We start from the raw sequence: 22,849 nt of genomic DNA, 5'->3' as shown, positions 1-22,849 counted from the left end.
GAAGGTGCACCTGGCTAAGAGTACATAGTACTTTTATTTATTTATTTATTTATTTATTTTCCCTTTTGTTGCCCTCGTTGTATTTTATTGTTCTTGTAGTTATTGTTGTTGTTACTGATGTCATCATTGTTTGATAGGACAGAGAGAAATGGAGAGAGGAGGGGAAGACAGAGAGGGGGAGAGAAAGATAGACCCCTGCAGACCTGCTTCACCCCCTTTGAAGCGACTCTCCTGCAAGTGGGGATCCGGGGGCTCGAACCGCGTCCTTACACCGGTCCTTGCGCTTTGCGCCAAGTGCGCTTAACCCGCTGCACTACCGCCTGACTCCCAAGAGTTCATAGTACTAAGTGAAAGGACTTGTTCAAGGATCCAGATTCGAACCCCTGCTCCCCAACTGCAGCAGGGATGCTTCACAAACAGCAAAGCAGCTCTGCAGGTCTCTATCTCTCTCTTCCTCTTTCTTTCTCTATCTCCCCCTTCTCTCTCAATTTCTCTCTGTCCTATCCAATAAAATAGAAAAAACAATGGCCACCAGCAGCAGTGGATTTGTCATGCTGGCACTGAGCCCCAGCAATAATCCTGGAAGCAAATAATAATAATAATAATAATAATAATAATGTAGAAGGAAGCTTTGTTGTAGTGATTGCACTCTCTCCTTCTGTTTCTCTCTCTGTGTGTCTCTCTGCTTCTAACAAAAAAGAGATAAAAATTGAGAGGGAGGGGGGAGATAGTGAGGGAGAAAGTGACAGCCCTCCCAGCACTGCTTCACCACTTGTGCAGCTTCCCACCAACCCCCTGTAGGTGGGAGAGAGAGGAAGAGAGACCTGAAGACCTACTGCACCCCTTGTGAAGCGACCCCCCTGCAAGTAGGGAGCCAGGTGCTCAAACCAGATCTTGGAGCAGGTCCTTGTGCTTCACTTCGTACTCTGTACGTTAAATGTTCTATGTGCGCTAAAGCTGTGCACCTCTGCCTCATTCTTTTTTCTTCTCTTTCCTTTTTTTTTCTTTTTTACTTTCTCCTCTGTTTGACCAGACCATTATTTAGGTCAAGCATATAGTTGTGCCTGGGATTAAACTTGTTGAGGAGCAGGCGGGAACAGGGCAAAGGGCATAGAATGGTCCCCTAAGCTCCACTGGTTAAGAGTTCTTGCCTGGGGTGGGTGGGAGTGGCCGGCAGGGGTGCGCCAGGTTAAGTACACATGGTGCAGAGTCCAAGGATGGGTGATGCAATGATACCGTTTCGAGCCCCCGGCTCCCCACCTGCTGGGGGGTCACTTCACGGGGTGAGGCAGGTCTGCAGGTGTCTGTCTTTCCTCCCATTTGTCTTCCCCTCCTCTCTCCATTTCTCTGTGTCGAACAACAACAAAAACAAAATGGAAAAAAATATGGCTGCCAGGAGCAGTGGATTCATAATGCAGTCACTGAACCCAAGCAGTAACCCTGGAAGCAAAAAAAAAAAAAAAAAAAAAAAACACTGATTTCTACATAGAAGAATCACAAGAGGGCCATCTATGTTTCTGGGAGTTGAGACTTTATTGAAACAAAGTGGGGACCGGGTGGTAGGTAGTGCAGCAGGTTAAGTGCAGGTGGCACAAAGCAAGAACTGGCTTAAGGATCCCAATTCAAGCCCCCAGCTCCCCACCTGCAGGGGGAACGCTTCACAAGCAGTGAAGCAGGTCTGCAGGTGTCTTATCCTTCTCTCCCCCTCTCTGTCTTCCCCTCTTTCCATTTCTCTCTGTCCTATCCAACAACAATGCCAGCAATAACAGCAACAAGGATAAACAACAAGGGGGAAAACAGCCTCCTCCGGGTGCAGTGCATTCGTAGTGCAAACACCGGCACCGAGCCCCAGCGATAACCCTGGTCCTTGAGGTGGCCCAGTGGATAAAGCATTGGACTCTCAAGCATGAGGTCCTGAGTTCAGTCCCCAGCAGCACATGCACCAGAGTGGTGTCTGGCTCTTTCTCTGTCCTCCTGTGTTTCTCATTAGTAAATTAATAAGGTCTTTTAAAAAAAGAAGAAGGAGAAGGAGAAGGAGAAGGGAGTTGGGCAGCGGCACGGTGGGTTAAGTGCACATGGCAGAAAGTGCATGGACTGGCATCAGGATCCCGGTTTGAGCCCCCAGCTCCCCGCCTACAGGGGGATCACTTCACAAGCGGAGAAGCTGGTCTGCAGGTGTCAATCTTTCTTTTTCTATAAATATTTATTTATTCCCTTTTGTTGCCCTTGTTGTTTTATTGTGGTAGTTATTATTGTTGTTATTGATGTTGTTAGATAGGACAGAGAGAAATGGAGAAAGGGAAGACATAGAGAGAAAAAGGGAAGACAGGCATCTATCTTTTTTTTTAAGATTTTATTTAATTTATTAATGAGGAAGATAGGAGGAGAAAGAGCCAGACATCACTCTGGCACATGTGCTGCCGGGGATCGAACTCAGGACCTCATGCTTGAGAGTCCAAAGCTTGCGCCACCTCCCGGATCACTATCTTTCTTTTTTTATATATATTTGTTTATTCCCTTTTGTTGCCCTTGTTGTTTTATTGTTGTAGTTATAATTGTTATTGATGTCGTTGTTGGATAGGACAGAGAGAAATGGAGAAAGGGAAGACAGAGGGGGAGAGAAAGATAGACACCTGCAGACCTGCTTCACCCCTTGAAAAACTACTCTCCTGCAGGTGGGGAGCCAGGGGCTCGAACCAGGGTCCTTATGCAGGTCTTTGTGCTTTTGAGCCATGTGCACTTAACCTGCTGCGCTACCGCCCGACTCCCCAGGTGTCTTTCTCTCCCCCTCTCTGTCTTCTCCTCCTCTCTCCATATCTCTCTGTCCTATCCAACAACGACAGCAGTAATAACAACAATAATGACAAGAATGATAAACAACAAGGGCAACCAAAAAGGGGAAAAATAGCCTCCAGGTGCAGTGGGTTCGGGCACTTAGCCCCAGCGATAACCCTGGAGGCAAAAAAAGAAAGGAAAAAAAAAAAAAAAGCAGGGATAGAAAAGAGGAAAATACACACTTTAGAGCCTTGTAGACCAGAGAAAGAGGAAGAGAGAGAATGAGATTGATTGATTGATTGCTTTCCAGCCTTCCAGTTTTTATTCTGGGTTCCAGGATGCCAAGGTAGACCCTTGAGGGGATGCGCTCCAGCCGTGGTCTCCGGGTGCACACATCTGCATTTATCTGCATTTTAAGGCGTTAGCCAAGTGGAAGGGGAGATACAGGTGCAGGATGCAGACTTCTTGGGGGAAATGTGTTTATGTTCACACTTAGTGGATTACATAAAAACTCTCTCTATGGGAGTCGGGCAGTAGCGCAGCGGGTTAAGCACACGTGGCCCAAAGCGCAAGGACCAGCGTCAGGATCCCGGTTTGAGCCCCCAGCTCCCCATCTTCAGGGGAGGCACTTCACAGGCAGTGAAGCAGGTCTGCAGGTGTCTCTATCTTGAGAGCTTGTTTGGAGGTTCTAGCAGGGGAGCGCAGCTACTCATATACCCTTCTTTGGTCCGTCTCTATTTTGGGAAGGCCGTCCTCTTCGACCGAGTGGGCAGCTTCAGGAGGGACGCACATGGAGCGGTGAGGGAGGAAGGGGACACCCGCCTAGCCAGCCAGATCAGCCGAATCAACCCTGGCGATCAGTGGGGTAACAGATGTCGCAGCCAGATCGCCCTCACATCCAGGTGTCTCTATCTTTTTCTCCCCCTCTCCGTGTTCCCCTCCTCTCTCCGTTTCTCTCTGTCCTATCCAACAACAACATCAATAACAACAATACTAACCACAACAATAAAACAACAAGGGCAAAAAAAGGGAATAAGTAAATAAATAATTTTTTTTTTTTACTCTGCAGCACCTGTGACTGCAGCACACCAGTATTTATTTATTTATTTTAAAAAACCTCTCTCTATATAGTCTTTTGTCAGTTCAGATTTTGCCATAAGATTAATTTATACTTGTAGAACTCTTTTTCCTCATAGCCTGGAAGGTTAGCACTGGATAAGGCGTTGGGCCCTCAAGCCTGAGCTCCCGAGTTTGATCCACAGCATTGCATGCAGCAAAATGATGTTCTGGTTTTCTCTTTCTCTTTAATTTTTTGTTGCATTTGTATTTATTTATTATTGGATAGAGAGAGAGAAATTGAGAGGGAAGCAGGAAGTATGTAGGGAAGGAGACAGAGATACCTGTAGCCCTCATGAAGCTTTTCCCCAGCAAGTGGGAACTAGGGGCTTGAACCTGGGTCCCTGTGCACTGTAACTTGTGCGCTTAACCAGGTGCACCATCACCTGCCCCCCCTTTCTAATAACGAAATAAAAAAAAATCAGTGTGGTGGGTCCCGGCTTTGAACCTCGGTTGTACACATGACAAAACAGGGCAGTGTCCAAGTGAACTACATTACCAGCCCTAGATTCTTTTTTTTTTTTTTTTTTGCCTTCAGGGTTATCGCTGGGGCTCAGTGCCAGTACTACAAATCCACTGCTCCCGGTGGCCATGTTTTCCATTTGAGAGGGGAGAGAGAAAGACACCTGGCAGACCTGCTTGTGAAGTGTCTCTCCTGAAGGTGGGGAGCCAAGGACTCAAACTGGGATCCTTGTACGGGTCCTTGTGCTTAGTACTATATGCATTTAAGCTGGTGCGCCACCACCCAGCCCCCATTTTTCTTTTGCCTCCAGGGCTACAAATCCACTGTTCCTAGAGACCATTTTCCCCATTTTGTTGCCCTTGTTGTTGTTACTGTTATTGTTGCCATTGCTGTTGTTGTTATTGGATAAGACAGAGAGGGGAAGAGAAAGACAAGACACCTGCAGACCTGCTTCACCGCTTGTGAAGCGACCCCCCTGAAGGTGGGGAGCCAGGGGCTTGGACCGGGATCCTGACGCCGGTCCTTGCACTTTGTGCCACTTGGCTTAACCCGCCACACTACCGCCTGCCCTCCCTTCTTTTTATAAAATTTATTTATTTCCTTTTGTTGCCCTTGTAGTTTTTTTATTGTTGTAGTTATTATAGTTGTTGTTACTGATGTCATTGTTGGATAGGACAGAGAGAAATTGAGAGAGGAGGGGAAGACAAAGAGGAGAGAAAGACAGACACCTGCATCACCATCTGTGTTTTTTATTGTTGTAGATATTATTGATGTCATTGTTGTTGGATAGGACAGAGAGAAATGGAGAGAGGAGGGAAAGACAGAGAGATGGAGAGAAAGATAGACACCTGCATACCTGCTTCACCACTTGTGAAGCGACTCCCTACAAGTGGGGAGCCAAGGGCTCGAACCGGGATCCTTACCCCAGTCCCTGCGCTTTGCGCCACATGCACTTAACCCGTTGCACTACCACCCAACTCCCAAGTCTTTTTATTTATTTATTTATTTTTACTTATTGGATAGAGACCGTCAGAAATCGAGAGGAAAGGAGGAGATAGAGAAGGAGAGAGACACCTGCAGCCCTGCTTCACCACCTGTGACGCTTTCCCCCTACAGGTGGGGACTGGGGGCTCGAACCTGGATCCTTGTGGATTGTAACATGTACATTCAACCAGGTGCACCACCACCCATCCCCTTCTTTTTTTTAAAAATTTTTAAAAGTATTTATTTATTTTTTATTGTTGTAGTTATTGTTATTATTGATGTCATTGTTGTTAGATAGGACAGAGAGAAATGGAGAGAGGAGGGGAAGATGGGGGTTGGGGGGGACAGACATCTGCAGACCTGCTTCACCACCTGTGAAGCGACTCCCCTATAGGTGGGGAGCCAGGAGCTCGAACCGGGATCCTTACTCCGGTCCTTGTGCTTGGCACCACGTATGCTTAACCCACTGCGCTGCCGCCCAACTCCCTTAAATGTTTTTTTTTGTTTGTTTTTTATTTATTTATTTTCCCATTTGTTACCCTTGTTTTTTTATTATTATGGTTGTTGTAGTTATTATTGTTGTTGTCATTGTTGGACAGGACAGAGAGAAATGGAGAGAGGAGGGGAAGACAGAGAGGGGGAGAGAAAGACAGACACCTGCAGACCTGCTTCACCGCCTGTGAAGTGACTCCCTTGCAGGTGGGGAGCCGGGGGCTCGAACCGGGATCCTTACGCCGGTCCTTGCGCTTTGCACTATCCGCGCTTAACCCGCTGCGCTACCGCCCGACTCCTTCTTTTTTTAAGCCGATATAAAATGTCTTTTTCCCCCTGTCATGTGTTTTGCCCCCAGTGCGTTTTCTCACCTTCACATTGCTTACTGCTCCTGTTCTCTCTTTCTGATTGTCAGATGTTCTTTTAGCTTTCTTCGGTCTCCAACCTTTCTTTGTCAACTAGTCTTAGGTAGTCTCATAAAAATGCAAAAAGACTAGGGGAGTCAGGCGGTTGCAGCAGCAGGTTAACCGCACATGGCACAAAGCACAAGGACCAGCTAAGGATCCCGGTTCGAGCCCCCGGGAAGCAGGTCTGCAGGTGTCTTATCTTTCTCTCCCCGTCTCTGTCTTCCCCTCCTCTCTCCATTTCTCTCTGTCCTATCCAACAACGACGACATCAATTACAACAACGATAAAAAACAACAGCAACAAAAGCATAAATAATTTTTTAAAATGCAACAACTGGGCAGGTAAAATAACTTACACAGGTAGTGTGCTGTATTGCCCTGTGCACAACCCCGCCTCCACCACACTGAGGGAAACTTCAGTGTTGTGGTCCCTGAAGACATAGTTTGCCTTCTCCTGGCCTGCGATGCACAGGGATTCAGGGAAGGGGGAGAGAATGAGGCAGTTACAAAAGCTTTATCAAGTTTATTGGAGGTCCGGGTGGTGGCACACCTGGTTGAGCACACACGTTACATTGTGCGAGGACCTGGATTCAAGTCTCAGGTCCCCACCTGCAGGGGGGAAAGCTTTGTGAGTAGTGAAGTGGTGTGGCAGGTGTTTCTCTGTCTTTTTTTAAATTTTTTTTTAATATTTACTTATTTTCCCTTTTGTTGCCCTTGTTTTTTATTGTTGTAGGTATTGTTGTTATTGATGTCGTCATTCTTAGATAGGACACAGAAATGGAGAGAGGAGGGGAAGACAGGGGGAGAGAAAGATAGACACCTGCAGACCTGCTTCACCACCTGTGAAAGCGACTCCCCTGCAGGTGGGGAGCTGAGGGCTCGAACCGGGATCTTTATGCTGGTCCTTGCGCTTTGCGCCAAGTACGCTTAACCCAATGTGCTACCTCCCGACTCCCCTCTGTCTCTCTTTTTTATAATTTATTTATTACTGCATAGAGACAGAAGTTGAAAGGGGAGGGAGAAATAAATAGACACCTTCAGCCCTGCTTCACCACTTGTGAAGCTTCCCCCCTGTAGGTCCTCACACACTGCAATGTGTGCGCTTAACCAGATGTCCCACTGCTTGGCCCCTCCCTGTCACCCCCTTCCCTCTCAACTGCTGGATGTCTCTGTCCAATAAAAAAGTATATTTTGGGTGTGAGTAGACAGCATAATGTGTATGCAAACAGACTCTCATGCCTGAGGTTCCAAAGTCCCATATTCAGTCCCCTACACCACCATAAGCCAGAACTGAGCAGTGCTCTGGTTAAAATAAATAAATAAACTTTCAAAAAGTTAATTGAAATAAACAAGTTAAGAAATAATCAAGGTGGTGCAGGAGGTGGCACCGTGGTAAAGCTTTCAACTCTCAAGCATGAAGTCCTGAGTTTGATCCCCGGCAGCACGTGTGCCAGAGTGATGTCTGGTTCTTTCTCTCTTCTCCTATCTGTCTCATAAATAAAATATTTTAAAAAGAAAAATAATCAAGGGGCCGGGTGGTAGCACACCTGGTTGAGCGCACATGTTACAATGCACAAGGACCCCCCCCTCCGTTCCCCACCTGCAGGGGGAAAGCTTTTCAAGTGGTGAAGCAGTGCTGCAGGTGTCTCTCTGTATCTCTCCCTCTCTATCACCCCTTACCTCTTGATTTCTGTCTCTATCCAATAAATAAAGATTTTAAAATATGCTAAAAAAAGAAGTGATCACAAAAAGGAGAAGTGAGGAGAATAAAAGAAGCCGTGTGCCTCACAGTTAAGGCAGTGGGAGGCCTGTCAACCAGGAGACAGCTAACTGCTTAGAGCGCTGAAACTTTGCTGCCAATAGCAACAAAAAGTGATCATAATAATAGTGCCATGGTCCAGGAGGTGGCACAGTGGATCATGCATTGGATTGTCAACTGTAAGGTCCCAAGTTCAATCCCCGGCAACACATGCACCAAAGTAATTTCTGGTTCTTTTTCCTATCTTTCTCGTGAACAAATAAATACTTTTAAAAATAATCATAATAGGGAGTTGGGCAGTAGCACAGCAGATTCAGTGCACGCAATGCGCTAGGACTGGCGTAAGGATCCTGGTTCGAGCCGCCAGCTTCCCACCTGCAGGGGAGTCACTTCACAGGCGGTGAAGCAGGTCTGCAGGTGTCTGTCTTTCTTTCCCCCTCTCTGCCTTCACCTCCTCTCTCCATTTCTCTCTGTTGTATCTAACAACAACAACATCGATAACAACAATAAAAAAGGGCAGGGAGTCGGGCGGTATCGTAGCAGGTTAAGCACAGGTGGCACAAAGCGCAAGGTCTAGCGTGAGGATCCCGGTTTGAGCCCCTGGCTCCCCACCTGCAGCAGAGTCGCTTCACAAGCAGTGAAGCAGGTCTGCAGGTGTCTATCTGTCTTTCCCCCTCTCTGTATTCCCCCTCCTCTATCCATTTCTCTCTGTCCTATCCAACAACGACGACATCAACAACAACAACAACAATAAAATGACAAGGGCAACAAAAGGGAAAATAAATAAATTTTTAAAAGAATTAAAAAAAATAATCATAGGAAGTCGGGCTGTAGCGCAGCGGGTTAAGCGCAGGTGGCGCAAAGCACAGGGACCGGCATAAGGATCCCGGTTCGAACCCCGGCTCCCCACCTGCAGGGGAGTCACTTCACAGGCGGTGAAGCAGGTTTGCAGGTGTCTGTCTGTCTCTCCTCCTCTCTGTCTTCCCCTCCTCTCTCCATTTCTCTCTGTCCTATCCAACAATGACAACAATAATAACTACAACAATAAAACAACAAGGGCAACAAAAGGGAATAAATAAAATAAATATTTAAAAAAAATAATCATAATAACAGTGCCTAACTTACACGATGGGCACGAATATTAAATTAGTTAATATGTGCAAAGTAGGAGGCCAGAAGATGGCTCCCTCAGTGGAGTGCACTGTTTATACCGTGTGTGAGGACACAAGCACCTATTCAGCACATGGGATCACTATGCAGATAGGAAGCTTCAGGTGTGGTGGAGTAGTGCTGTGGTGTCTGTGTTTCTCTCTGTTGCTCTTTCCCTTTTTTTTTTTTAAATATTTATTTTCCCTTTTGCTCTTGTTGCTTTTTATTGTTGATGTCGTTGTTGTTAGGACAGAGAGAAATGGAGAAAGGAGGGGAAGACAGAAAGGGGGAGAGAAAGACAGACGCCTGCAGACCTGCTTAACCCCCCGGGGGCTCGAACCAGGATCCTCACTCCGGTCCTTGCGCTTTGTGCCACGTGCACTTAGCCCCACGGCACTACCGCCTGACTCCCACTCTTTCCTTCTGTTTAAATAGAAGGAGAAAGAAAATGAGTCTGGGGCGGAGGGTAGATAGCATCATGGTTCTGCAAACAGACTCTCATGCCTGAGGCTTTGAAGTCCCAGGTTCAGTTCTACTGCACCACCATAAGCCAGAACTGGTTCGAGCCCCTGGCTCCCCACCTGCAGGGGAGTCACTTCACAGGCGGTGAAGCAGGTCTGCAGGTGTCTGTCTTTCTCTCCCCCTCTCTGTCTTCCCCTCCTCTCTCCATTTCTCTCTGTCCTATCCAACAACGACATCAATTACAACAATAAAACAATAAGGGCAACAAAAGGGAATAAATAAATATTTTAAAAAAACATAAAACCAATTTTAAACTCTGGTGATGGGGTGGTGGTGGAGTTGCAAAGAGCTCCAGACACTTCTGGCATTAAGCACAATGAGCACTGTGTTATATAGTGTTCTTCCTATTTCTTTAGAGAGGCAGACCAGAGCATTGTTTTGCTCTGGTGTATGTGCAGCTGGGAATCGAACCTGGGGCTTCACGTATATAAGTTGATGTCTTATCCTCTGAACCACCTCCCAAGTCACTACTTACTAATATTCACATTAAGTGCTTGTCATATTCCTGGCGGAGAATAAATATTTATTGAGCAGGGAGCCAGGAAGTGACGCAGCTAGTTAACTGTTCTATTATAGTCCACAAGGTTCCAGCTTCAAGCCCCTGGTCCCCACCTGCAGGGGGAAAGCTTCACGAGTGGTGAAGCTGGACTGCAGGTTTCTCTCTGTCCCTCTCCCTCTCTAACTCCCCCACCCCTCTTAATTTATCTCTGTCTTTATCCAATAATAAACAAATAAAATATTTAAAAGATAAATATTTGTGGTCTGAGAGGTGGTGCAGTGGTGAAGGAACTAGACTTTCAAGCATGAGGTCCTGAGTTCAATCCCCAGCAGCACATGTACCAGAGCGATGTCTGGTTCTTCCTCTCTTTCCTCCTATCTTTCTCATTAATAAAAAAATAAAATATTATATGTACATATATATATATATATATATAGCAATAAATATTTATCTTTTAAGGTTTATTTGTTTATGGGAGGGAGGGAGGAAGGGGGATAGAGAGAGAGCGAGAGAGAATACCAGCGCATCACTGGCACATGTGATGCCAGGGATTGAATTTGGGATCTCATGCCTGAAGGGTCTAACACCTTATCCATCTCGCCACCTCCCACACCACTAAATATTACCTTATGCTGTTGAAATATCGCTGTTAAGAGTCTACCTAATAATTTAATGACACGGTTACCACAGAATTGCTCATGGCCTTGCCTTTTGTACATGATTCCAATGGCCCAGGAGATGGCAGCGGGGGTGGGCCGTTGCCTTATGGGAGGTTTGGCTTCTGTACAAAGAGGAGGAGCCCAGCCCAAGATCTGGCCTTCTCATCCCCGTTCTCACGATTTCATCACCTTGTGTGCCCAGGCCCGCTGCTCGAAGACTGGGACATAATCAGCCCCAAGGATGTCATTGGCTCTGACGTGCCGCTGGCTGAGAAGCGGTCATCACTGACAAGCGCTGCCCTGCCCTTCACACAGTCCATCCTCTCTCAGGTGGTTGCAGGGACCCCCACCCGCCTCCCCCACTCCGAGCATGCTGCTGGCACCTGCCTCATCTCTGTCCGCCTGACCCTTGGCCTTCTCCCCACCTCCATCTGCAGGTTGGCAGGACTTTGTCAAAGGTTCAGCAGGTGCTGAGCTGGTCCTACGGGGAAGACATCAAGCCCTTCATGCCACCCCTGAGCGACGCTGAATTTCACACCTACCTGGACCATGAGGGCCAGCTCTCCCGCCCCGATGACCTACGCCTACGTATCTATCATGGAGGTGTCGAGCCCTCCTTACGTAAGGTGAGCCTCTAGAGCTCAGGAGACAGCACACTGGATAAGGCCTTAGATTCTCAAGCATGAGGTCCCAGGTTCAATCCCCACCCTCATATGGTGGGTCTCTCCCCCTCCTCTCTCTCTCATGAAGCAATATATTTTTAAACTTTTAACTTATTTTTATTTATTTATTTATTTCCCTTTTGTTGCCCTTGTTTTTCACTGTTGTTGTAGTTATGGATGTCGTCATTGTTAGGACAGAGAGAAATGGAGAGAGGAGGGGAAGATAGAGGAAGGGGAGAGAAAGACACCTGCAGACCTGCTTCACCGCTGGTGAAGTGACTCCTCTGCAGTTGGGGAGCCGGGGGCTCAAACCCGGATCCTTATGCCGGTCCTTGTGCTTTGCGCCACGTGTGCTTAACCCGCTGCGCTACCACCTGACTCCCTTATTTTTTATTTGATGGTTCAGAGAGAAATTGAAAGCACATGGGGGATAGAGACATCTGCAGCCCTCCTTCACCATTTGTGAAGCTTCTGCCTTGCAGGTGGGGACCAGGAGCTTGAACCTGGCTCCTTGCTCATGGTAACATGTGAATTTAACTTGGTGCACCACCACTTGGCCCTGCAATAAATACTTAAAAAACGTTTTATTAATTCTTAACATGAGAAAGAGGCAGAACCAGAACATCACTCCAGTACATGGGGTGCTGGGGATTCAACTTAAGACCTCACGCTTGTAAGTCCAGTGCTTTATCCACTGTGCCATCTCCAAGGCCCCAATAAGTGTTTTCTTTAATTTTCTTTATTTTAATGAGAAGGAAATAACAGAGCACTGCTCAGCTCTGCCTTATAGTGGTGCTAGGAATTGAACCTGAAACCTCAGAGCCTCAAGAAAAAACATCCTTTACACAACCACCATACTGTCTCCCTATCTTTAAATAGATATTTTAAAAGATAAGAAGGTATGCTGAGGGGAGTCGGGCGGTAGTACTGCGGGTTAAGTACAGGTGGCGCAAAGCGTAAGGACCGGCCTAAGGATCTCGGTTCAAGCCCCCAGCTCCCCACCTGCAGGGGAGTCACTTCACAAGCGGTGAAGCAGGTCTGCAGGTGCCTCTTTCTTTCTCTCCTCCTCTCTGTCTTCCCGTCCTCTCTCCATTTCTCTCTGTCTTATCCAACAACGATGCGACGACAACAATAATAACTACAACAATAAAACAAGGGCAACAAAAGGGAATAAAGAAATAAAAATTTAAAAAAGAAGGTAGGCTGAGAAGACAGCAGAATGGTCTGCAAAAATTGCAAGGGGGAAGCGTTATGGTCAGTGAAGCAGGTCTGCAGGGTCTCTCATTCTCTCTTCTCCTCTGTCCTCCCTCACAATTTTTGTCTGTCCTATAAAAAGATGGTTCTGAGGTGGGGGTATATAACATAATGGTTATGCAAAGAGACTTTCATGCCGGAGGCTGTCAAGTCCCAGGTTCAATCTCCCACACTGCCATAAGCCAGAACTGAGCGGTGCTCTGGATTAAAAAAAAAAAAAAGGAAGTCAGGTGGTAGCGCAGCGGGTTAAGCGCACATGGCGCAAAGCGCAAGAACCGGCAGAAGGATCCCGGTTTGAGCCTCCAGCTCCCCACCTGCAGGGGAGTCGCTTCACAGGTGGTGAAGCAGGTCTGCAGGTGTCTGTCTGTCTCTCCCCCTCCTCTGTCTTCCCCTCCTCTCTCCATTTCTCTCTGTCCTAGCCAACAACGACGACAACAATAAGAACTACAACAGTAAAACAAGGGCAACAAAAGGGAATAAATAAATATTTTTAAAAAATGGTTCTGCAAAACTGCTTTGCTGCCTGAGTCTCTAAGGTCTCAGGATGAATCCCCAGCACCATGATAAGCTAGAACTGAGCAGTGCTCTGGTCTTTCTTTCTCTGTATCTTTCTCTATGTTACGTCTCTGATTAAATAAATCCATAAATAATAATAGTAAATCTATTTTTAAAGTAAATAAGTGGCCAGGTGGTGCCATACCTCACCTGGTAAAGCACACACATTATAGTACACAAGGACTCGGGTTCAAACCCCTGGTCCCCACCTACAAGGGGAAAGCTTCATGAGTGGTGGAGCAGGGCTGCAGATGTCTCTGTATCTTTCCCTCTCTATCTACCCCTCTCAATTTCTCTGTCTCTGTCCAATAATAAATAAAACGGGGCTGGGTGGTGGCGCACCTGGTTGAGCACACATGTTACAATACACAGGGACCCAGGTTTGAGCCCCCGGTCCCCACATGCAGGGGGAAAGCTTTGCAAGTGGGGAAGTAGGGCTGCAGGTGTCTCTGTCGCTCTCCCTCACTATTTCCCCCTTCCCTCTCAATTTCTGGCTGTCTCTAATAAATAAATAAAGATAACTAAAAAAATTAAAATAAAATTATTTTTATTTATTCCCTTCTGTTGCCCTTGTTGTTTTATTGTTGTAGTTATTATTGTTGTTGTCGTTGTTGGATGGACAGAGAGAAATGGAGAGAGGAGGGGAAGACAGGGGGGAGAGAAAGACAGACACCTGCAGACCTGCTTCACCGCCTGTGAAGCGACTCCCCTGCAGGTGGGGAGCTGGGGCCTTGAACCGGGATCTTTACTCCAGTCCTTGCTCTTTGTACCACCTGCGCTTAACCCGCTGTGCTACAGCCCAACTCCCAAATAAAACTATTTTTTTAAATATAAGTGAAGGAAGGTTAGCCGCCTCCTGGACACCCGTGGGAGTGCCCCACAGTCTTGGGACCACAAGTGGTGACAGAGGGACACTGGTGTGGTTGGAGGGGTTGGTGCTGGAACCCCATCTGGTAGCACTCAGCCTCATCCCTTTGTCCCCGGCTAGGTGGTATGGCGGTACCTGCTGAATGTGTACCCCAATGGGCTGAGTGGCCGCGAGCGAATGGACTACATGAAACGAAAAAGCCGAGAATACGAGCAGCTCAAGAGCGAGTGGGCACAGCGAGCCAGCCCCGAGGACCTGGAGTTCATCCGTAGCACCGTCCTAAAGGACGTTCTGCGCACCGACCGGGCCCACCCCTACTACGCAGGGCCGGAGGACGGCCCCCATCTGCGGGCGCTGCATGACCTACTCACCACCTACGCTGTCACCCACCCCCAGGTGTCCTACTGCCAGGGCATGAGCGACCTGGCCTCACCTATCCTGGCCGTCATGGACCACGAGGGCCATGCCTTTGTCTGCTTCTGTGGCATCATGAAGCGCCTGGCTGCCAACTTCCACCCTGACGGCCGCGCCATGGCCACCAAGTTCACCCACCTCAAGCTGCTGCTGCGCCACGCGGACCCCGACTTCTACCAGTACCTGCAGGAGGCTGGCGCCGACGACCTCTTCTTCTGCTACCGCTGGCTGCTGTTGGAGCTCAAGCGTGAGTTCGCCTTCGACGATGCCCTCCGCATGCTTGAGGTCACCTGGAGCTCCCTGCCCCCCGACCCCCCAGAACATGAGGTTGAGCTGGTGGGACCCCCGAGTCAAGGGGCAGATGCAGGCTTTGGTGGCCACAGGGTGCGGCCCGTGCGACAGAGGCACATGCTGAGGCCAGCTGGGGGAGGCGGCGGCAGCGCTTTTGACGAGGCCATGGGCCACCTGCCCATGGCTGGGCCTGGGCCAGGCGGTGGCGGCAGCAGCAGTGGCGGTGGAGGACGCCTCCTAAGACAAGCAAGCCTGGATGACCTTCAGCAACTCAGGGAACACACTGGCCCCAGGAGAGACCCTCTGAATCCACTTCCTGGCCTGGCCGCCCTCATGAGCTCCAAGTCCCTCTCGGAGCCCTTGCTGAATTCACCTGACCCGCTGCTCTCCTCCTCTTCCCGCCCGGACTCCCCGTCCTCCTCCTCCCCACCATCCACCCGGGAGGCCTCACCCAGTGGCGAGGAGGCAGCAACGGGCTCCCCTCTGATGCCAGAGATGGCTTCCCCAGAAACCACTGGGAGACCCTTCCCCCCACCACCCCCACTCGGCCTGCCCCCACCCCAGGAGTTTGGCCGGGGCAACCCGTTCATGCTTTTCCTCTGCCTGGCCATCCTGCTGGAACACCGCGACCACATCATGCGCAACGGGCTGGACTACAACGAACTGGCCATGCACTTCGACCGTCTGGTGCGGAAACACCACCTGGGCCGTGTACTGCGCCGGGCCAAGGCCCTCTTTGCCGACTACCTGCAGTCGGAAGTGTGGGACTCGGAGGAGGGGGCCGAGGCCACAGCCCCATCGTGATCTGGCTTCCTCCAGCCCACCACAAGCGCCACCAGACCTCCATTCTTGACTGTGAAGACTGATGTGTGTGACTACCCCCCCACCTCCCTGCCTGCCAGCTCATGACCTACTGGGGTGGGGGAGGGGGCTCTTTCCCCAGATTTGAGAATATAGGGCTCTGCTTCAGCACTGCCCCGCAGAGGCCACAGCCTCTGTCTCTGTTCTCATCCTTTCGTTTTTAACAACTTTACTTTGCACACATGAAGGTCACTGTGGTCTGTGTATTTCTCTGCCACCTCCTTGCTCTCTCCTCCCGAGCCTCCTTCCCTGGCAAATCAGAAATATGGCCCTCGGTGGTACATCCTGCTGCCCCAGCGGCAGGAATGCATATTCCTACTACTTTTTTTTTTGTCTCCAGGCTTGGTGCCTGCACTACAAATCCACTGCTCCTGTGGCCATTTTTTCTTTGGATAGGACAGACGAAATTGAGAGAGGAGAAGATAGAGAGGGGAAGAGAATGATAGACATCTTGAGGCATGCTTCACTGCTTGAATTGCCCCACCTCCCCACCCCCCACAAGTTGGGGAGCCAGCGGCTCAAACCAGGATCCTCGCACCACAGCCCCTTGCACCACAGCCCCGGCATATTCCAATTCCTGAACTGAATCCCAGGTCGAGGACTGCTTGAGGAAGGCCTGAGGCAATGCTGTTTTTTTTTTTTTAAGGCTATGTTCTGTTGCCCCTGTCTGCTTGTGAAGCTATTAACTCTTGTGTTCAGGACATGCTCCTGGATAAGGAATGGGGGTGGGGGGAGAGTTTCTGATTCCAAAGGACAAAAGTCCCTCCAAACACTGACAAAATGGACCACTCAACAGCACTGGACCAGCCACTTCTAGTATGCCACATGTCACCGTTTCCAGAATCTAGAAGTGTTTATTTGTCTTACCAGAGCACTACTCAGCTCTGGCTTATAGAGATGCTGGAGATTGAACCTGGTGCCTCACACACAAAAGTCTTTTTGCATGATCATGCTATCTCCCCAACCCACTCTAAAAGCCTCTTGTCACTTGCTTTGGGGTCAATTTGAGAGACGAGTTTGCCATGACTGAGCCCTGGAGCCCTAAACTGGGTTTTCGAAAGCTTATGGATAGATGTCTTTTAAAAAATATTCATTTATGTCATTTTTAATATTTATTCACTCATTCATCTACACCAGAGAGGAGGTGAGAGAGAATCAGAACATCACTCTGGCACATGTGATGCTGGGGATTGAACTCAGGACCTCATGCTCTATAGTCCAACATTTAATCTACTATGCCACCTCTTGGTCAACTTTTAATAATGTTTTTTTTAACATTCTTTTTTAAATTTTTTAAATTATCTTATTTATTTATTTATTTGATAGAGACAGCCAGAAATTGAAAGGAGATGGGGAGAGAGACAGAGAGACACCTGCAGCACTGCTTCACCACTCGCAAAGCTTTCTCCCTTCAGGTGGGGACCGGGGGCTCGAACCCGGGTCCTTGTGCACTGTAATATGTGTACTCAACCAGGTGCACCACCACCCGGCCCCTTAATAATGTTTTAACCAGGGCACTGCTCAGCTCATGAATAGTGGTGCTGGAGATTGAACCCAAGACATCAGAGCCTCTGGTACAAAAGTCTTTGCATAACCATTATCCTATTTCCCTGCTTCCTTTCTTTCTCTCTTTTTTTTAATTCTAAAATACCAGGGATGGACCTCAGGGCCTAACAAAAACAAGATGTATACTCTACCACTGATCCACCTCCCTAGCCAAGTTGTCTTTCTTTGCTTTGTTTCTTTTTGTTTGTTTGTTTGTTTGAAAGCAAAACACTGCTCAGGTTTACGGTGGTGCTGAGGATTGAAGCTGGGACCTTTGGAGCCTCAGGCATGACAGTCTCCTTGCATAACCATTACACTATCTTCCCAGCTCCAATTTTTCACTTATTGTACAGAGACTGAAGCACTGATTCACCATCCATGGAGTTCCATTTGTTTTACCTCTGAGGCTCACACATGTGATGCTGGGGAATCGAACATCCAATGCTGGGGCTCAGACTCAGGACCTCATACTGAAGAGACCAATGCTTTATCCACTGCACCACCTTCTGGGTTGTGGGTACCTCTCTTAACTATTTAAACAGCAGAGGTAATTTTTTATTGTTGTTATTATTGTTGATGTTATTGATGTTGTCGTTGTTAGATAGGACAGAGAGAAATGGAGAGAGGAGGGGAAGACAGAAAGGGGGAGAGAAAGATGCCTGCAGACCTGCTTCACCACCTGTGAAGCGACTCCCCTGTAGGTAGGGAGCCAGGGGCTTGAACCAGGATCCTTACTCCGGTCCTTGCGCTTGTGTGCTTAACCCTTTGCGCTACCTCCCGACTCCCCAGCGGTCTTTTTTTTTTTTTTTAAAGAACCTATTCATGAGAGAGATAGGAGGAAAGAAAGAACCAGATATCACTCTGGTATATGTGCTGCCGGGGATTGAACTCATGACCTCATGATTGAGAATACAATGCCTTATCCACTGCGCCACCTCCCGGACCACAAAATTAATTATGACTCCTTTTTTTTTTTTTTTTTTTTGCCTCCAGGGTTATTGCCAGGGCTCAGTGCCTGCACCATGAATCCACTGCTCCTGGAGGCCATTTTTGTCCCTTTTGTTACCCTTGTTGTTTAATCATTGTTGTGCTTATTATTGTTGTTGTTGTTGCTGTCGTTGGATAGGACAGAAAGAAATGGAGAGAGGAGGGAAAGACAGAGGGGGAGAGAAAGACACCTACAGACCTGCTTCACCGCCTGTGAAGCGACTTCCCTGCAGGTGGGGAGCCGAGGGCTCAAACCAGGATCCTAACGCTGGTCCTTGTGCCAAGTGCGCTTAACCCACTGCGCTACTACCCGACTCGCCCCCCCAGAGGTCATTTTTAAATTATCTTTTTGTTTTTGGATAGAAACAGAAGGAGGCAATACGATGAGAGTGAGAGAAACCTGCAGCCCTGCTTCACTGCTTGTGAAGCTTCCCCCCTGCAGGTGGGGACCAAGGGCTTGAATCAGGTCCTTGTGCACTGTGATGTGTGTGCTTATCCAGGTGTGCCACTGCCTGGCCCCTGAAGTAATTTCTTTGCCTTCTCTGTCTCACACAGACTCATCAAGCACTGGTAAACCAAGGACCCCCCCCCCCAAAGGAAATCATCTACTTCCTCAGAGGCTAATGATCAAAAGTTTCCATTCCCCCTACTTAACCACCTGAGAAGGTAGATTGGCTTGCAGGCTAGGTGCTGTCCTCAACCATGGACACAACAAGCAATGGGTGAGCTCACTGGGGTCCTTAGGCTCAGGGCATGACCAGAAGGAACATCAGGGGAGCCGTCTTCATAGCTGCCTCTCCCAAGAGCGCTATTTAAAGGTGGAGAGAGCAGCTCTCAGGAATGAGGTCCTGAGTTGGATCCCTGGCGCCACTTCTATCTCACATGTTATTAAATAAATACATCTTTGTATATATGGGAAGAGCAGGGCAAGGCTGGGTCTTGGCATCTGCTTGGAGACTGTGCATATGACAAGCATATTGTATGGGTAAGGCTCTCAAGACATCTCCCCCCAGGGACTCTAAGATAGATAGCTGACTGCAGGCCGCTCTGGAGTCCCCCTCTCCCCCTCGCCACAAGGGACGGAAGGTCAGAGCGGCTCCCCAGGGAGTCCCGGGGTAACTCTGTGTGTCGGGAGTGATGTGCATGGAGAAAAATCTCAGACTCACTCAACTCCAGGAGTGGCCTCAGAAAGATGGGCAACCCGTTTATTGAAAGAAAAGGCGGGCAGATACATCTCTAACTTGGATGGGGGCATGGAAGGTTGAGGTAACCATTAACTCAAACAGAGCAACACAATGCATAGTCACATTTTGACCAACAGACTGTTTGATCATAAGTAAAAAGTTGCAATACAAGGTTTGGTCACAAGCTTTTCCAGAGGTAGATTGCAGGCACTTTAGGGCAGCAAGGGGGGAAAGAGAGGCAGCTGAGCTATCAGGATGTTTGCTAGTGGTTTTAAGGTTAACCGCACACAGTGATCCATGGCTTTTAATTAAAGAGGGAAGGGAGGGAGGTGGCATGTGTAGAAAGGCGCCCATGTCCGGGGGTCCAGCCATCATAAATTCCAGAGACCAGAAGGACCTGCCCTTGTCTCCACCAGAAGGGAGAGTTGGGGGGGGTCAACTTGCTTGGACCTCATGGAAACAATGGCCTGGACTTTCTGGGACAGAAGGCCCATTCTTTGTGTTGCTGCTGGCTCTTACCTGTGGATAGAAGGCCCCGCTACCCCAAAGGCAGAAACCTCTCAAGTTTCCAAGGATTCTTGGTGCTTCTGGTTCTTGCCAAGTTGACAAATATACTTGACCAAACCAACACTAGAGAAACTACAGAAGCAAATAGGGGTTCCAGGTGGGGGTAGATAACATAATGGTAATGCAAGGAGCCTCTCATGCCTGAGGTTCCAAAGTCCCAGGTTCAATCCCCTGCACCACCAGAAGCCAGAGTTGAGTAGTGCTCTGGTAAAAAAAAAAAAAAAAAAAAAAAAAAAAAAAGAAAGAAAAGAAAACCAATATAGGGGTTCCTGGGCTGGCAGGAGGCTCACCTGGTAAAGCAGAAATAACCTTAGCCCCAGGGCAAGCACATAGGAACACTTGTAGGAGGGAAAGTTCATGAGCAGAGGAGGGGTTCTGCAGATGTTTCTTCCTCACTGTGTCCCACCCACTATCTAGAGGAAAGGGAAAAATGGCCGCTGGAAGTGGTGGAGTCATGCAGGTGGCACTGAGCTCTAGTGATAACCCTGGTGGCAACAAAAGGAAAAAGGAAAGGGAGGGAAGAAAAAAAAAAAGAAAGAAGGTAATGAATACAGGTTCCTGAAGCTGTGGCAGAGCCATGGCAGGACTGGGCAGAGGACAGACTGCCTTGCACCATTGGCATGCATTTTGAATGGTGGATGACAACTCGAGGCAGAAAATACAAGCTTCAGTTCTGGCTCTGACCCCATGTTGCCCCCAGGGAGCTCCTTGTCTGTCTCTTGAGAGAAATCATTTAAAGCACTAGCACAGCTGGGGAAGGGGCTTCTAAGGGAGGGGCTCAACAGCCAGAGGCCATCACACCCCTCCAGACACCAGGACTGAGATGGCTTCTTCTCAGCCTTGAAAGATGTAACCCGGGGACTGGGCAGTGACGCAGCAGGTTAAGCACACATGGGGCGATGCGCAAGGACCAGCATAAAGATCCCAATTGAAACGCCCGGCTTCCCACCTACAGGGGGGTCGCTTCACAAGCGGTGAAGCAGGTTTCTGTCTCTCTCCCCGTCTTCCCGTCCTCTCTATGTCCTATCCAACAACAACAACAGCAATAACAATATAACAACGATAAACAAGGGCAACAAAAGGGGAAAAAAAGATGGGGAGTTGGGCGGTAGTGCAGCAGGTTAAGCGCAGGTGGCACAAAACACAAGGACCTGCATAAGGATGCCGGTTCGAGCCCCCGGCTCCCCACCTGCAGGGGAGTCGCTTCACAGGCGGTGAAGCAGGTCTGCAGGTGTCTATCTTTCTCTCCCTCTCTCTGTCTTCCCCTCCTCTCTCCATTTCTGTCCTATCCAATAACGACAAAAGATGTAACCCTGGGGATGGGGTGGAGCAAACACCACACTCCCCGACCCCCACCTGCACAGGGGAAGCTTCATGAGAGGTGTAGCAGTGCTACGGGTGCCTGTTTCTTTATATCTCTATATCTCTCTCACCCGATATTAAAAAGTAATAAACGGTGGTCGGGTGGTGGCACACCTGATTGAGCACATGTTACAATGCTCAAGGATCTGGGTTCAAGCCCCTGGTCCCCACCACCTGCGGGGGGGGGGTAGCTTCACAAGTGATGAAGCAGCGCTGTGGGTGTCTTGTCTGTCTCGCTCTATCTCCCCCCTCTCAATTTGTGACAGTCTCTATCAAGTAAGTAATTATAACAATAAATAGGGGCCAGCTGGTGGCACATCTGATTAAGCGCACACACTACAGTGCCCAGGAACCTGGGTTCAAAGCCGCTGGTTCCCACCTGCAAGTGGAAAGTTTCACAAGTGGTAAAGCAAGGATACAGGTGTCTCTGTCTCTATCCAGGGTTATCTCTGGGGTTCAGTTGCCAGCACAATGAATACACTGCTTCTGGAGGCCATTCTGCCCCCCCCCCATTTTTTATAGGATAGGACAGAGAGAAATTGAGAGGGGAGAAAGACACCTGCAGACCTGCTTCAACACTTGTGAAGTGACCCCCTGTAGGTGGGGAGCCGGGGGCTCAACCCAGGATCCTTGTGCTTCATACTATATGCACTTAATTAACCTGGTGCACCACCGCCCGACCCCCCCCCATAAAAAGATTTTGAAAGTAAAATTAAAATGAAGGGACGGGGTCCAGGAGATGGTGCAGTGGAAAGACACTGGACTTTCAAGCATGAAGTCCCAAAGCTTAGTCTGATATACTCTGGCAGCACATATATCGGAGTTAGTCTGGCTGGTTCTTCCTCTCCTTTTTCATAAGTAAGTAAATAAATAAGTAAATAAAATCTTTAAAATAAATAAATACGTAAAAACAAAGAGGCCAGCAAGCTAATTGATGGGGACAGGGAAGAACTGCTTTACCGTGCATGTGGCCCAGATTTTTTTTTTTTTCTTTTTTGTTTTCTTTATTTATGAACTGGAAATACTGACAAGACCATAGGATAAGAGGGGTACAATTCCACACAATTTCCAGCACCAGAACTCCATATCCCATTCCCTCCCCTGATAACTTTCCTATTCTTTATCCCCCTGGGAGTATGGACCCAGGGTCATTATGGGGTGCAGAAAGAAGGTGGAAGGTCTGGCTTCTGTAATTGCTTCTCCGCTGAACATGGGCTTTGGCAGGTCAATCCATACTCCCAGCCTCTCTCTTTTTCCCTAGTGGGGAAGCAGGGTTCCATGTGGCCCAGATTTGAACCCGCAGCACACCATATCAGAGTCCCAGGGCACTAAGGGAAGTTTCCATATTGTGGTGTTTTTCCCTCCATTTCTGTCTGTCTGTCTCTTCCTATCTGAAAAAGTGGCTCCCAAGTGGTGGAATCAAATATGTGTGAGGTCCTTGAAACACTAACTTTCATTTGTTTTACTATCCGATA

At 48.5% G+C, this 22,849-nt stretch overlaps 1 protein-coding gene across 2 annotated transcripts in view; it reads left to right on the top strand.

The window, feature by feature from the left end:
- Positions 1–16,826, top strand: part of TBC1D25 (TBC1 domain family member 25) — a 31,219-nt gene extending 14,393 nt beyond the window's left edge. Inside the window, exons 4-6 of one of the 2 annotated variants that reach the window (XM_016190957.2) lie at positions 11,027–11,157; positions 11,262–11,450; positions 14,284–16,826. In XM_016190957.2, the coding sequence (XP_016046443.1) occupies positions 11,027–11,157; positions 11,262–11,450; positions 14,284–15,672 (1,709 nt within the window). In that variant the 3' untranslated portion in view covers positions 15,673–16,826. The remainder of the gene's footprint in view (positions 1–11,026; positions 11,158–11,261; positions 11,451–14,283) is intronic. The other variant, XM_007529388.3, reaches the window with a different exon arrangement.
- Positions 16,827–22,849: the final 6,023 nt, after the last annotated feature.

The sequence above is a fragment of the Erinaceus europaeus genome, chromosome X (genome assembly GCF_950295315.1).
Source record: "Erinaceus europaeus chromosome X, mEriEur2.1, whole genome shotgun sequence".
Lineage (NCBI taxonomy): Eukaryota > Metazoa > Chordata > Mammalia > Eulipotyphla > Erinaceidae > Erinaceus > Erinaceus europaeus.
Note: the sequence above shows the minus strand (reverse complement) of the source record. Positions and strands in the feature narration are given on the sequence as shown.